Raw genomic sequence first — 15553 nt, forward strand, 5'->3', positions numbered from 1 at the left:
GAGTGACCCCTGTGCATTGCTGGGTGCAACCCCAAAAAACCAAAAAAAAAAATATTGTGAAGCTGTTTAAAGCTACTAATTCATTCAAGGCAAAATAACTACAATAACAAACCTGTTTACATTTAAATATATGTTCCTAAAATATTGGTGTAAACTAATGTGATCTCAAGAAGGAAAAAGGTCTCTCAAGCACATTAAAAAAATATATAATGAAACCAAGTCTACAAAGAATGTCAGCAAGATTATCCAGAGCGATAGCACAGCAGTAGGGCGTTTGCCTTGCACGCAGCCAACATGGCCGACCCGAGTTTGATTCCTCCGCCCCTCTCGGAGAGCCCCGCAAGCTACCGAGAGTATCTCGCCCACAGGGCAGAGCCTGGCAAGCTACCCATGATATATTCAATATGCCAAACACAGTAACAACAAAGTCTCCAATGGAGACGTTACTGGGCCCACTCGAGCAAATCGATGATCAACGGGAGGGCCTTTACTTTCTCTCAAAGAAGACACATAAACCAAAATTTTATATTCAGATAGTTATCCACATGGATAATATGAACAAAATCAAGAAAACGTAGACATGGTTAAAAGCGTGTAAACGAGCCATCAGTGACACCTCTCCAGCGCGAGGAGAAAGGGAGTCCCCCAACATGTCCACTCATTTCAGCCTTCCCTAGTAATCTCCCAAAGGCGCAATGACAAGAGGACCTCTAGCCAAGGGAATCTACTCCCACCCTGGCTCTTTGCTAGCTGTGCATCAAATTTCCTTCTCCCATATGTCACACATATGTAAGTAGATAAATATCAGCATCTCTCTTTAAGGAGACATATTTATTCCAGGGGAACCCCCAAGCACAACTCAGGCTTGGCAGTGCAGGAAGGGAGAGAGAATGCAATGCTGGGGAATCAAATCTCAGGTCTCATGCCCTTCGTTCCTTTGAACTACCTTTTCACTGCGTAACTGTCACCACTGCATAATCAGCGCATATGTGGTGCCAGGGACCAAACAAGGCCAGGCTACATGCAAGGACCCAACCCACTGCACTATCGCTCCAGTTCCTACACCCAGTTTTGAGGAATTACCTGGCACAAATTTATTGTATAATTTCACAAAGTGTTTGCGCCCCACTTCTTAGCAAAAAAAAAAAAATTGCCAAAGATTCCGTGGCAATTATGCAATAAAATGAGTTATCTTCCAGCACTACAGACAAACCTTATAGCTTCGTTTTCTGATAAAAACAAACCAGAATTAGGAAAGGAATACTGTGGAGTAAAGCATCTCTGACTATAGAATACAATAAAGAAGAATCGTTCTCAAACCAACAAATTCAGAAAAACCTGTTAAGAATATATTACAGATATGTCGATATATTAAACTTGTCTAAGATAATAAACTTCAAGGGGCTGGAGCACTATTACAGTGGGTAGGATGCTTGCTTTATATATGGCCAAACTGGGTTCAATTCCCAGGACCCTATATGGTCCCCTGAGCACTGCTAGAAGTGATCACTGTGGCCCCCAAAACAAAAAAATATTAAAATAAAATTTGTATCTTTCAAGATGGGGTCTTTCAATATTATGAATCAAGCTGCAAAGTGAACTGTGCTTGGAGGCATCCTGTAAAGTTCTCTGCACATTTTCTAATCTTTAGTCCTTAAAATCTAAGAAATTATCATGCTCAAATTGAAGACTCTATATTCTCAGCTAAAAGCTCAAATGAAAGTAACCAAAAATTCCAGAGACGTCAGCTTCATCAACTAAACATCTGTCTCCACTTAGTAGAAGAAACAGAATCTGAAGTCAATGAAATCTAAAACTCTTAGTTTCAAAAAAAACTCAAGTATACTCTAAAAGAAGTATAGGTACAAATAGTATACACAGAGTGCTCTAGTTTTTTTTCTTATTTCAAAAGAAAATGGAGAGACACAGAATACAACCCTACCCTGGAATACTTTCCATTTCTGTACTAGCAGGCATGTGCATCTAGGCAACCTGAAAATCAGGAAAATGAAAATGAATCTAGACACTTATATGCAGAGAGGTCTGTTCTCCCCATAAGGGAGAGTCACTAATCTTCTCCCTGGCCCCCATGTTGCTCAAGAATGACATTATTCATGGTTTCTACTCACAGGGGCACATGGCGCTGCTCGGGATCGGCTCTGGAGAGTTCTTCCTCTTCAATATCGGTCTCTCCTCCGGAACTACTGTCAGTGACATCTGAATCAAACGCCTGTTCACTGCACCTCAAGTTGGCGATACCACTAGCTGTAAATCTCTCCAGTTCTTCCGAAACCGAATCGCTTTTCAGGAAGTTACTCAGGCCTTCCGAACTCGTGGTCTCACTGGCAGCTTTTCTCAACGCAGCCTCGGCCTTCCGAGTGAGCATCAACTGGCTCCGGGGCCTCAGGGATTCCAAGTTTGGCAGTTTGCTCAAAGTCTTCTCTAAAAATCCACCTAACTGATGCTGTATGTGCCTCTCCACCTGCTTGGCTTGCACGACCTGTAAGCGCTTCTGCAACCTGCGGGCACGACTCTCAATATCAGCTTGTCGCCGGAGCAAAGCTGTTATCCTTGTGTCAGAATCTAAAGCACTGAAAAGAATGGAAGACAGGGGAGACTTCTTACCCTCTAACCTGACACTCCCAAAGTTAGAACTCGAGTCTGTGCCAGGTGATAACCTACTGCTTCCTTGAAGTGCAGGTTGCTCCATGGAATTGACAGAAGATTTGTTTGCAGTGCTATTATTGCTAAAGATAGTTGTATGTTCTACATCAAGGCTTCTATGTGGAAGAGTGCAATTGGTCATACCCCCCTTCAAGTCCCCAGAATCAGATGCCACCACTTCACCCCCCTGAAGAGAAGATGAAGTGAGAGCTCGTTTTCCCCCATTGAGGGAAGTGGAATTCTCATGATCAGAATGTGTTGAACTTTTAGTCAATTTCTTAGCCAGCCCATTTACAGGCGCCTGGGGCAAAGCTGTCTGACCACTCGTATTCATGGTTCTAAGATTTTCTAAGGAAAACTCCAAAACTGGCTGTCTCCCCAACAGCTCTGCTCGGAGTTCATAGGACTGAGATAAAAGAGGGTGAGATTTAAGGACCGTCTGCTTGCTGAAGACACCTTGCAACTTTAATGACTCCTTTGAGGAAACCGATGTCACATCAGAACAGAGGTAAGATGCCACCAGTGGTTGTAGCTTTCCCAAGTCTTCCTTGGTAGGGTTATTTCGGAAGTCTAGACTGGGATCCTCTGAAGCAATGGCTTTTCTTTTGGTTCCGTTGGCAGCAATAAGGATGTTGGCGTTGCCGTTGTTTTCGGCAGTGCCCGGGGATAAAGTGGAGGATGGGGGAGCCAGTTTGAACCGGATATGGTGTGCTTCAGCTGCTGCGTCAGTGAGAGCGGGCGCCATCGCAGCCATTCAGCACAGAGAGACAGGAAGTCCAGCCTCTCCCGGTGCCGAGGCCAGCTCTGCGGCCCCTCACTGCCTCCCCAGAGAACAGACTAGAAGAGAAAAAGGAAAAGAAAGTTAGATATACAAGCATGGAAGTAAACAACACACACATTTTACATACAAACACTACTTGATGTTGCAGTCCAAATTTTGCTTTCAAAAAGAAAACACTCAAACCATCAGGAGATTCAATTATTTTGTACCTAGGGGGATGGAAGATTAGGTAACAAGGACATAATCCCTGCACAAATAATTCCATTCTTCGTTTTTGCCATTAGTTACCACAGACTGAAAAAAGATCAAGAGAAGTTTCATTCTTAGAGAATCAAAATTTAAAATTTCAATCATCTGCAGTTAAAAGAAAAGCCGCCATATTTTGGGGTAAGGAGATGGACAAAAAGCTAGAACACATGCTGTCAACACAGGTGGCCTGATTCATGATTCCATCTGATCTGGGCACTAAGGTCCTTTCAAGAACAAGGAACACCACCTACCCCCGACCACCATGAGGTATGCCCCACCCCTCCAAAAAAAATAACTAACAAAAACTCCTTAAAACTTCTTGAGCTGCGGCTGGAGTACAGCGGGTAGGGCACTTGCCTTGCATGCAGCCCACCCAGGTTTGATCCCCAGCATTTCATATGGTCCCTGGAGCATGCCAGAAGTGATTCCTGAACACAGAGACAGGAGTAACCCTTGAGACCACCGGATGTGACCCAAAAACAAAAAGAAAACTTTCTTGAGCTTAGTAGATTTAAAGCAAACGTACCAAGCTAAAACGCCTAGAATTATAAACACAAAAGGATTAGCTAGCAAGGAACTCCTATGCTCACCAGAAAGATTGTAAGTCAAAGGTTGTATAAACATGTGTATTTTTCTGGTCAGAGAACTTCGTCTGGATCAGCCTCTCACTGTTCTCCATCCAAGTACAGTCTCAGAAACTAACTGAATCTGAGCAGTAATATCAGCTTGCTTCAGCAATTCTCTCTGCTTTCACTGAGTGTAACCTACCGGTCAATTAATTGCCCAATGTGTCTTTCCCTTTACCCCAAAAGGTCTTCAAGGAATGGGACACATAACTCCCTCTGGATACTTCACCCTGCTATAATCTGGTTGCTACTTCTGTTCTCGCAAAGGTCAGCCGTAATCTCTTCCAATCCAGTCAAGTCTCAGCGTCCAATCCACCTGGCTTCTCTGAAACATTAGGTGGTGCTTGCTTGCCAACCAAATCTCCTGAATGCTGCTTTTTCTAATGCCTCCCCCAGCAGGTCTCCCGGCCTCCTGTTCTCAATACTCTTCCATGGCAGCGGCCACTCACATGAGGCCATCCTGATCCTGAGAAAGGCTTGCTAACCCGCGCTAATCAACACTCCCACCTCTATCTTCTTCAAACTCCCTGAAATTCAAATTTCCTTCTTTCTTTCTAATACTTGCTCTTCACCCTTTAACAACCAAACTGAAATTCTCCATTTTTTTTCATCCCCACCTTTGATCTGGTCAGATAGTCAAAGAAAGTCCATCTAAAGAACTGTTCTTATGTGGTTCAAGAACTTCTGGAAATCTCAAAACACTTGCGGGGAGAGGTATTCACAAGATCCAAGCTGTTTTCATAGTAAAACCAAAATACTATCTGCCCCTTTTCAGTACTGACATTTGTAATATGGGCACAAAAAAATAAGAGTAAGCTGCATTGTTGGCAATAAGCACAATCCAAGGCACAAGTACCAAAACAGTTACTGTATTCTCAAATTGTTTGGGGTTTATTTATTTTAAATATTAGTTTCATTTAGCCAGGCCCTTCCTTGATAAAGCAGTAAAAGACAGGAACTTTCATTAAATCTTAAATGAAATGCAGTCTTTTTAGAAACCATTCTGTGTGAAGCCGAAAGGACACATGAAACACGTTCAGCTGCTTTCATAAATCCCAGGAATGTCAGAGAGATAGTACAGTAGATAAGGCGCTGTCCTTGCGTGTCAACCCTGGTTTGGTCCCAGAGCACTGCCACGTGTGGCTCAAATACAAAGACACTGGGAGTTTGGGAGTGAGAAAGGGTCCAAGGAAAGCACTTCACGGAGTTGGCAAGCTGAACTAGAAATTTTTTTCATGGACCATTGTATTAACACAACCGCACAAACTACAGTTACTCAGGCTTGGGTAGTTAACAGCCATTTTCATACATGTGAATAAAATGAAGTTGTCATTTTAAGAAAAACCACTGATTGCTTGCTGCCAATGATAAGAACCTGAACTTTCAAGCAAAAGTAAGTATTTTTAAGAAGTATCCACCATGAAATTGGAATTTTCCCAATACTTAAAAATCCATTTCTGGGCCCAAGAGATAGTATAGGGGGCAAGGCGCTTGCCCCACATGTGGCTGGTATCAATTTGATCCCTGGCACAGCATACCCTTCCTCCCCCAAATTTATTTCTTACTAAGTAGATCAGCATAGATGTAAATGTTAAATTTTAATCCCATATACTGAAATTCACTGATATTTCTAAGTACCTCAGCACATAGATATATGCCCTGGCCAGATTAACAGATTTTAATATGAAGAATTCATTGATTTTATTTTTAATTTTTTTTAAATTCATTGACTTTAGACTGTACGCTCCAACTATCCTTTATGAAACTATTTGAGTGTAGGTCTGTGAAAAAAATAAATATTAAAATATTTCTATTTTTCAAGTATATGTTTGTTAGTGGATTTTTCTTTTGGAGGGTGGGGCACACCTGAAGAATCACTCCTGGTGGTGCTTAGGGGGATGCTGGGAATTGAACCCAGCTCTGCCACATGTGAGACAAGCAACCTATCCAATGTCCTATCTCCCCACCCCCTTAAGTACAAGTTTGTATGTGACCAGATTTCTTTTATATACTTCAAAGCAAGACAAAACAATAGAATGGAAGCAAACGCAACTATGGAAAGCCAGCTATTTTCTATTAAGTAACACATGGAAAGATTTGAGGCTGGGGATGTGGCTCAGCACATGTCAGGCCCTGCATATAATACCTAGGCACTGGAATGGGAGGAGAAAGGAAGGGAAGAGCGAAAAGAGAAGAGGTAGGAGAAAAGGGGAAGGAAAATGTAAAGCAACTATTTGTGGGGCCAGGGGATATGGCATTTGCCTTGAATGGGCTGACCTCGGTGACCCAAGTTTGATTCCTGGCATCCCATATGGTCCCTGGAGCACTGCCAGGAGTAATTCCTGAGTGCAGAGCCAGGAGTATGCTCTGAGTACTGCTGGGTGTGGCCCAAAAAACAAAACAAAAAAAATAAACTATTTGTTCTGGTATAAAGGTGTTTTTTTTGGTGGTATGTAATGGGTTTGTTATTTTACAGTAATGAAGTACATGATCATGTGAAGAAATTCCTGGAGGAACCCCAGCATCATTAACTGTGGCCTCAAAACAAAGAAAAGCAAAGAAAAACCTCAAACTTTCTAATGTATCAACTATTAATAATCCATGAGAGGTCTCCTTAGGTTCTCAATTTCTAAGAGATACAAAAAGTTGCAATCACAAAAATAAAGCAACATTTACCTGCTCAAAAGAACAAATAAAAAAAAGGAAGAGTTTGAATGTCTCAATTTGGTCAGACATTCTTTAATTCAACACTTTACCAAGTAATAGAAAACAATTTTCTTTCTGTTTTGAGACCACATCCAGCAGTGCTCAAGGACTTTAGTAAAACCTGGTAGGGATCAGGGGACCATATTTACTGTCAGGTATCAAACCTGGGTCAATCACATGCAAAGCAAGTGCCCTATCCGCTACCTACAACTAGACAAAGCTTCCCATCTGTCCCCTTACAGGAGGTAATTGGCTGGAGAGAGGAGAGCACTAAGTGATTTTTTTTAAAGGTCTCCCCCTCCCCCCCCAAGGGGGAAATAGGCCAAGTAAGTTTGGGAGCCTCTGCACTACATAACTGCCAAAAGTTTTTTTAGCCCAGAATTGCATTGTAACATACTATGAAATAACTAGGTCTCTGGGGGTCAGAGTTTTTATTTTTGTGTATGGATTTTGGGGCCACACCCAGCCATGCTCAGGACTTAGTCCAGGCTCTGCAATCAGGAGACCATAAATAAATAAGGGACCATAAACGAGACCCCAACAGAACCAGGGTCAGCCTCATGCAGGCAAGTGTCTTAAACCCTGGTACCATCTCATGGGCACTCAGGATTTTATCTTTATGGCACTCTGTGTGACACAAACTGCATTTTGTTCACTTTTTGTATTTCTATCTTTTAGCAATAATTTCTAATACAGTGGGGGAAACGGTGCTATGATAGGCCAACTGGCAACGGAACAAATGCAATTTATATGTAAATACTTTGAGTCAGTTTTACAATTCACGAAGCATTTTCTCTGTAAACAAAACCCACACTCAGATCTTTCCCTTTCAATGTCCTCCTCTTTTGAATTAAGATCAATACAAAGCTGACCCCAGAGCTGGCATGCATGCTTTGCATGCCAGAGGCCTGGGTTTGATGGACCACAGGATCTGCCACCCGCTCTGGACACCACCCCTCACCCCCTCCCCCGCCCTGCAGGCACCATGGGCTGATGACTAAGTCGGCACCTACTACCCAAGAGCCAAGGCCTTCAGGACAGCCTCACTCCACAGATGCAGGCAAGAACACAGGGCTGACTACACAAGGCTTTTGCAAGGAAGATTCAGGCTCACCCAGGATAGAGAAAATACTTCAACAGTGAACTTTCCAAAATTATTTTAGGATTGAAGCTCACAATTTAAAAGAACAATCTACTGGCTCAGATTCCATCTCTCTCGATAAAATTACTCGGACCTTCTACAAAAGTACATCTATAAATTTAACATTAATCACAACTGTTTCAAAGGCAAGGGATTGTTTACAGTCACTCTCCTTAGTCTTAATATCCCTTCAGGATCTGCTGCAAAGAGAAGTTAAATAAGTAGTGAAGGTAAAAGGAGAAAAAGACCTTCGGAAGAATTCCCTTTCCTAGCTATCTTAAATCTTTGACTTCCCATACCAGAATTAGGCTACTGTTAAAAAATAAAAAGATCAAAATCTACATCTCTCTTCACTTACGAACTTGCTGAGATTCCGTACTACCTCCCTCCCCTCCCCGCAAAGCAGTCATAGAAACGATGTGGAATGTCTAGGTTCATTTTCTGACTCAATTCTTGTTTAAATTATTTAACTAGGAGATGAGCTGGGCATGCAGCTAAATGGCTGATACAGTATATGCCCTGTATGTGGTAATGCCTTGGGTTTAATCCCTTAAACCAATCCTTTGCAAATTCCTCATCTGCAAATAACAAGTCTAACGAAGCTGCTGTGATAATTAAATAAAATACTTAAAACCACTTAACCTACTAACACAAATACCCACTATTAAAACTATTATAAACACACAAATCTATATGTGAAAGGAATGTCTATAAAATTTAATGCACACAAGCCAAAAAGACAGTGCAACAGATAAAAAGATAGTGCAATGGATAAGGGTGTTTGCCTTGCCAAAGACTGACCCAGGTTCAATCTCCTGCACCAGATATGGTTCCCTGAGCACAGCTGGGTGTGCCTTCTCCTTCCCAGAAAAAAATATCCTAATGCACAAACAAAAAAAAAACAAACAATCTCTAAAACATTATTATACTTATTAACATATGGCACACAGGAAAAAGAAAACATCCCTAAAAAAATATTAAAGACAGCAAATCTACTTCGCGCTCATTATTAAGAGAACCTTCACTCTTAACAATTTACAGGGGTGGTTGGTTTCTTTTTTTTTTTTTGGGGGGGGGGACCACATCTGTTGGTAATGGGGCTTTACTCCTGACTCTGCACTCAGGGATCACTCCTGTGGGGGTCGGACCCATCACAGTGTGCAAAGCAAGCGCCTTACGCACTGTACTCTCTGTACACTATCTGATCACTCACTCTGGCCCCCACAATTTAGTTTAACAAGAACAGCACTGTAACACCAAGAGATAAATCACTTAAAAAAAAAAAAACTAACAACTGGGGTGGGGAGGTGGGATCTGAGCCACAGCTGACAGTACTTGGGTGACTGTGCAATCAATGCTGGAGACTGAACCAGGGTAGAGAGCCCAGCTGGGGCAAGCACCTCAACCCCTGTATTTAGATAAGCCAACTTTCTCGAAAGAACACAGAGCATTTAAAGCTATGATTAACTTATTAATCTAAAAACAAACTGGGCAGTAGGTTTTGTGCTGGGACTATAATTTCCAATTTACTGGTGGGAATGTATAATAAATACTATTATATTCATACTGTATATACAGAATAAAAAATCTATCCCCATTTTTATTTCATTTAACTTTAAAAGACAATGAAGCTAATGTACTTGATGTCACTGACATAACTTAAAATTCTGGACTTTTCTTGTTTATTTTTGCACCATAACCGGTAATGCTCATAACTTACTCCTGGCTCTGCACTCAGGGATCACTCCTGGCAGGCTTGGGGGACCACATGGAGTGCCAAGGAACAAACCCAGTTAGGCTGGGTGCAAGGCAAACACCCTATTTCCTGTACCATCATTCTGGTTCTCAAAACTTAAGATTCTGCAGTAAACTCTGAGATGAAAGAAATGTGCAATGGAATCAAGGTCTGTGAAAAGGTCAGAACAAGGGGCATCTTTGGATGCCTCTCACAGCTCCTCAAAAGCATTCTGAGGCTGGGAGATTTAAACACTCAGCAGGCAAACATTGGGGAAGAAGTTCCCCAAAGGATATTATTCACCAAACACCTGATCATGCTGAATACTCTCTCCAACCTTTGCTTTGATCCCGAGAATCCTGCAGAACACAGTACTATGGTAAACAAGCTGGGCCAGAACCATAGGGCACTTGCCCTGCACGCAGCCGAACTGGGCTGGATCCCTGGCACCCCATATGGTCCCCTGAATCCCCGCCAGGAGTCAGCCCTGAGCACTGCCGTGTGTGGCCACAAAACCTTTTTTTTTTTTTAGAGGAGGGTTCCCAGGAAATGCTCAGGCTAACCAGCCTCTAGTTCTCAATGTGAGGATGCTTGCAGTGCTAAGCACCTCTCCAAGGCCACTGGCAGTGCTTGAGGAGCCATGCAGGGTCAGGAATCAAAGCCTGATGAGGCACATGCAAATGATGGCACCCTGGGGACAGAGGGATAGTACAGCTGGTAAGCTTGCATGTGCCCAATCTGGGTTTGATTCTCAGAACCACAGGCCTGATGCATGCGCAAAGAGCCCAGGAGTAAGTCCTGAGCACTGGCAGGTTTGGCCAAAAGAACAAAACCAAAAAATCAAAACAGCAACAAATTATGCATCCCTCAACCCTGTGCTAGCTCCCTGGTCCCACTATTAATCAGATACAGGTTACGAGATCAACTTCCACCTACCACACACACAAGTAGCATATGTGGGAAACAACGTTTACCCCTACTCTAGTTTCTCATCCTCAATACTAATGACATCTCTGGCTAGATAATTATGAGAGCCAAGGGTGGATGTGCTCAGGTATGTGCACGCAAGACACACACACGACAACCATCTATCCTGTATGCAGTAGGATGTTTACAGAAAAGTGCCTGTTTTCCTATAACGTGTCAAACAATCCCTAAGACAAAATCAGCTTCTCAATTGAGACCCACTGCCTCTCTTTATAGTTCCAGAAAGAAAAACATTCAGCTGTTTCAGATACCGCAAAAATCACAACTTCGTACCTACAAATGAAAGCTTCATTTTATTCCTTTTTAAGTTACCAAGACAGGACTCCAGGTACACTAAAGGTAGAGAAAAACCTGGAAATGTTGATAAACTGCAGAAATTGAAGGCAAAGGACTCACCACTTGGCTGGTCAACAAACGTGCTTTCACTGCAAACAGAAGCAACAAACAAATGGGAAAGACAAGTCAGCCTATAAAGCAACTTCCACTGACCTCTATCCTCTGCTAGTATCACTCTGCATAAAGGAAACAAACAGGAAGAGGAAGGTGGGTTGCAGAAGAGTCCATTAAGTTGTTCAAAATGTACTACAAACTTAAAAGTTTGCAAAAATTTTGTATGTAAAAGACAAGAGAATGGCAGTGTTGTGAAAGAAAACGGCAAAGGTAAATGGCAAGGCTGTAGAATAACACAGGACATCATGGGGACTGAAAGACAACTTTAAAAAAAAGATACAATGCTTGAAATAGAAAGCACAGTTTAATAAAGAAAGCAGTACAAGGGCTAGAGCAGATAGTGAGGTGGGCAGAGCATTTGTCTTACACGCTGCCTAAAAAATTTTCATCAGGCACCACAGTGCCCACCAGGAGTGATTCCTGTGCACCACTGGGTGTGGCCCCCAAACAAAACAAAGCCAAGAAGGCAGTACATGACAAGGTGGAGCTGCAGTCTGAAGTCAGATCATTAATGGAAAACCTTCAACAGCCAGACTTTACCCAACCTTGCAGGCAGCTCATTAAAGGCTTTTAAAATGGGGACTGCCACATGTGAACTGGACTTCAGAGAACAGCTGGGTAGGACAGATGAAAAAAAAAAAAACAGTAAAAAGGCAAAGACTAACCAATGAAGGAACTGCTGCAACAAATCAGACAGGATGTAACAAGAACCTCAACCAGGCTGGTCACCACAGCAGAACCGTCAGAGTTTCCTCTAAAGCCTACATCCAGAAATGAGAACTAAAGACTCTAACAGAAGGACCAATACACAGAAAACACACAAAGGCTTCCCCCGTCCGCCACAGCTTTATCACCTTTATAATGAAATCCTCTCCGTTCAGTTCTTTGCAACTTTCAGGCTTGTGTGGCGCATCATCTTGTTCCAAACACAACTACCTCCCCACCCCTAGTCCCCACCAACTCCTACCAAGATCATCAGTTTCAGGGAGAGATGTCTCAGCTCTCCAATACACTTCCTACCTCTTCATCACACCACACTTCCCTATTCTAGAAGATCTAGTGTCTTTTTTTCACGAGTAGAAAATTTTACAAGACAAAACCTAAGACAGTGTTACAAGTACAAGGAGTTAGAACATTAAGAATCCCAACTTGATCATCTTTGCTTATGTGGGCAGCTTCCGATTAGAGGGCTCCTAAATGAATTCTTTGCCCACAGGACATCTCCATGAACATTCTTCAAGGAGATTCTGATTCCCTGCATTGTGTTCCCGTTTCAACTGTGCAACGCACCGATGATGTACAAAGGTACAGTCACTCGATTCAAATCATCTGAATGGTTCCTGTCAACTAATTCTGTTCCCAGGACAGGCAAAGTTCCTTAGCTTCCTTCTTTGGCTTGCTCACTAAATTTAACAAGAACACTGGGGCTGGAGTGTTAGCACAGCAGGTAGGGCGTTTGCCTTGCATGCGGCTGACCCGGGTTTGATTCCCAGCATCCCACATGGTCCCCCCGAGCACCACCAGAAGTAATTCCTGAGTGCATGAGCCAGAGTAACTCCTGTGTGACCCAAAAAGAAAAAAAATAGAACATTACTTACAATAAACAACGCTGGCACTCAATGATTGCTCTAGAGTAGTAGACTGAATGAGATGAGTCTTCAAGAATGAATAAGCAGATAAAGATAAGGAGACTAATCAAGAAACTAACTCAAGTCATGCACGGTTTAGGAGATGATCCACTTAACAGTGTAGAATCAAGTGGTACCTTACAGCTTCTCAGGAAAAGGGAAGAAAGCAGCAGTGGACGGACATGTGGTCAAGCACTAAAAGCTACAGTAAGAGGCACACTGGCACCAGTATTTTTTTCCACATATATAGACTTGCTGTGGAATACAAAGGGAGCGAAAGGCAAACTTTTGATAATACAACATAGAAATAGGGGTCAAAAATATAGTACATAGGGTTAAGGGTTACATTAAATATATAGGGTGAAGGCACTTGCCTTGTATGAGCTAATCCCCAGCATTCTATATGATTTCTGAAGACCCACCAAAGATCAGTTCTAAGCACAGAGCCAGGAGTAAGCCCTGTGCACCACTGGGGTGAGGCCCCAAACCCCCCCCGCAAAAGAAATAATGCTGACACCATCAGATAAGGCAACTGTTTTACAAGGGACCACCTGGGTTCAATTTCCAGCACAGCATTTGTTCTCCTGAACCCACCAAGAGTGATCCCTATGTGCAGACCCAAGAATGTTAGCACCACAGAGAACAGCGAATAAGGCCTTTGCTTTACATGTGACCAACCTGGATTCGATCTCCAGCATATCTGTTCCTCCTGAGCCCATTAAGAGTGACCCCTCAGTGCAGAGCCAGGAGTAAACCTGAGCACTGCAGGGCGTGGCCCAAAATCAAAAAGATCTTTAACTAAAAGTCCAACTTGTAACTACTATACGAGGTAACTTAAGGCTAGGTTTAAATGAGAAGGGCCTCAATTGCCAGACACTGCAGATTTCTAATTTTATTAGAGAAAGTCAGTGAGGAACACAAACTACCTACTGAGTATGTCCAATAAATGTTTTATGAAAATGCCAACAGCAGACCCAGTGATGTGGCTCAGTGGTAAAACACCAGCCTTGCAGGCGTGAGGTTGTGAGTCTAGAGTCGGCAACAGCTCCACACCCCTGAGAGCATTCTCCAGAGCACCACAGCTATGTGGGAAGCCCCTGGACAGCAACAATGACCACAACAAAGGGGAAAGTGAAATACTGTGGGACTGGAGAGAGTACAGAGGGAAAGGTTCCCAGCACCTAACATGGTGTCCTGAACACTGTCAGGAGTCAGCCCCGAGTACAGAGCCAGAAGCAAGCCCTATGCACAGTCAGGTATGATTCCCCAAAACCAAAATAATTAAACAAGGGGCCAGAGAAATAGATAGGGGTTAAGGTCAGCTACTTTGCAGGTAGCTGACCCAGATTCAATCCCCAAGCACTGAGCCAGGAGAAAGCCTTCAGAATGCCAGGTGTGGCCCAAAAACAAAAACCAAATAAATTTAACGTCATTTATATTCAAGGCACAGCACTACTTGCCTACAGAGATGACAAGGACCACTAAGGGCAGATATCACTGTCTTATAGGGAAATCTCTTGAGAGTCACTGTTGAGACCCTTCAACAGGCTGAGAAATTGGGGGGGGGGGGGGGTCACAGAGAAGGCTTCACAGCGTAAGCAACATCTAAATTCAACCAGAAGAATAAGTAGGATCTAACACTGCCCCTGTAACTACTTCCATATCAACATCAAATTCAAACTCCAAACTAATTACAGTCCCTCACACTCCCCATGTGAGTGAACCTTGATTCTAACCACTGACACTGATGTACTATCACAGATCTCTATACTAACACCAGACGTGAATAGCTCATGGACCAAAGTTGAAGACACGAAGAATTACAGCAGTTTCATGAATGCTGAAGATGACAGAAATTAGGTGCAAATGTAAACACAGATGATAAAGCACTGTTTTGCCTAAAGGAATCAAGGAAGGTCTCTGGGAAAAGATGACATCTGACTGAACTCCGAAATGTACTCAACAGGCAGGATGATGAGGCATTCAGTGCACCCTGATGCCACTGCTTAGTTCAGAACCCCATTATGTACTGTGGCACTCCAGGCAGGAGTAATCTCCAAAAGCTGACCTTCCTGTCTCAGCAAGTGTTCAATCTATCTAGATTCCACTATCAAAATGATTATTAGGAAGGACAAAGGAAAGGAAGGCACGCATGGGTCAAGTTGGTGACTCAAAGAGTGGAGTGCAGGCTCTGATGCGAGAGCTTGGGGTTTGATCCCCACACGACATGGTCCCCCAAGCACCCCCAGATGCGTGGTCCCAAATCAAAACAAAGAAATCTGACCATTTTCTGTGTCCCTGGTTAAAATCCTCCAGTGACTCTAGGGCAAGGTTACACCAAAACTCTCCACACAGCATAGATGGGCCCCTTTTCTACATTCCGTCTCATCTCCAACGCAGCCTTACATCCCATCACAAGCTCTTCCATACTTCCATACCCTTCTTCCATCCCCTTGCACCTTTACTCTTGCTCCTCTCTGCAAAGCTAAAAGATCAGGTGGTTTTCCAAGCATTTCCTAGGCACCGAGGGTCTTCTCTGTGCTACAACACGGAACAAGCAGTTCCTGGTATACCATAAATGCCCTG

The 15553-nt window shown here is 43.0% G+C and overlaps 1 protein-coding gene across 3 annotated transcripts in view; it reads right to left on the bottom strand.

The window, feature by feature from the left end:
• Positions 1-15553, bottom strand: part of KANSL1 (KAT8 regulatory NSL complex subunit 1) — a 167723-nt gene that overhangs the window by 113382 nt on the left and 38788 nt on the right. For all 3 annotated transcript variants that reach the window (XM_056127791.1, XM_056127793.1, XM_056127792.1), the window contains one exon: positions 2130-3501. In XM_056127791.1, coding sequence (XP_055983766.1) covers positions 2130-3418 — 1289 coding nt within the window. In that variant the 5' untranslated portion in view covers positions 3419-3501. The remainder of the gene's footprint in view (positions 1-2129; positions 3502-15553) is intronic.

This window comes from Sorex fumeus, unplaced genomic scaffold (genome assembly GCF_029834395.1).
Source record: "Sorex fumeus unplaced genomic scaffold, SorFum_2.1 ptg000063l, whole genome shotgun sequence".
Classification (NCBI taxonomy): domain Eukaryota; kingdom Metazoa; phylum Chordata; class Mammalia; order Eulipotyphla; family Soricidae; genus Sorex; species Sorex fumeus.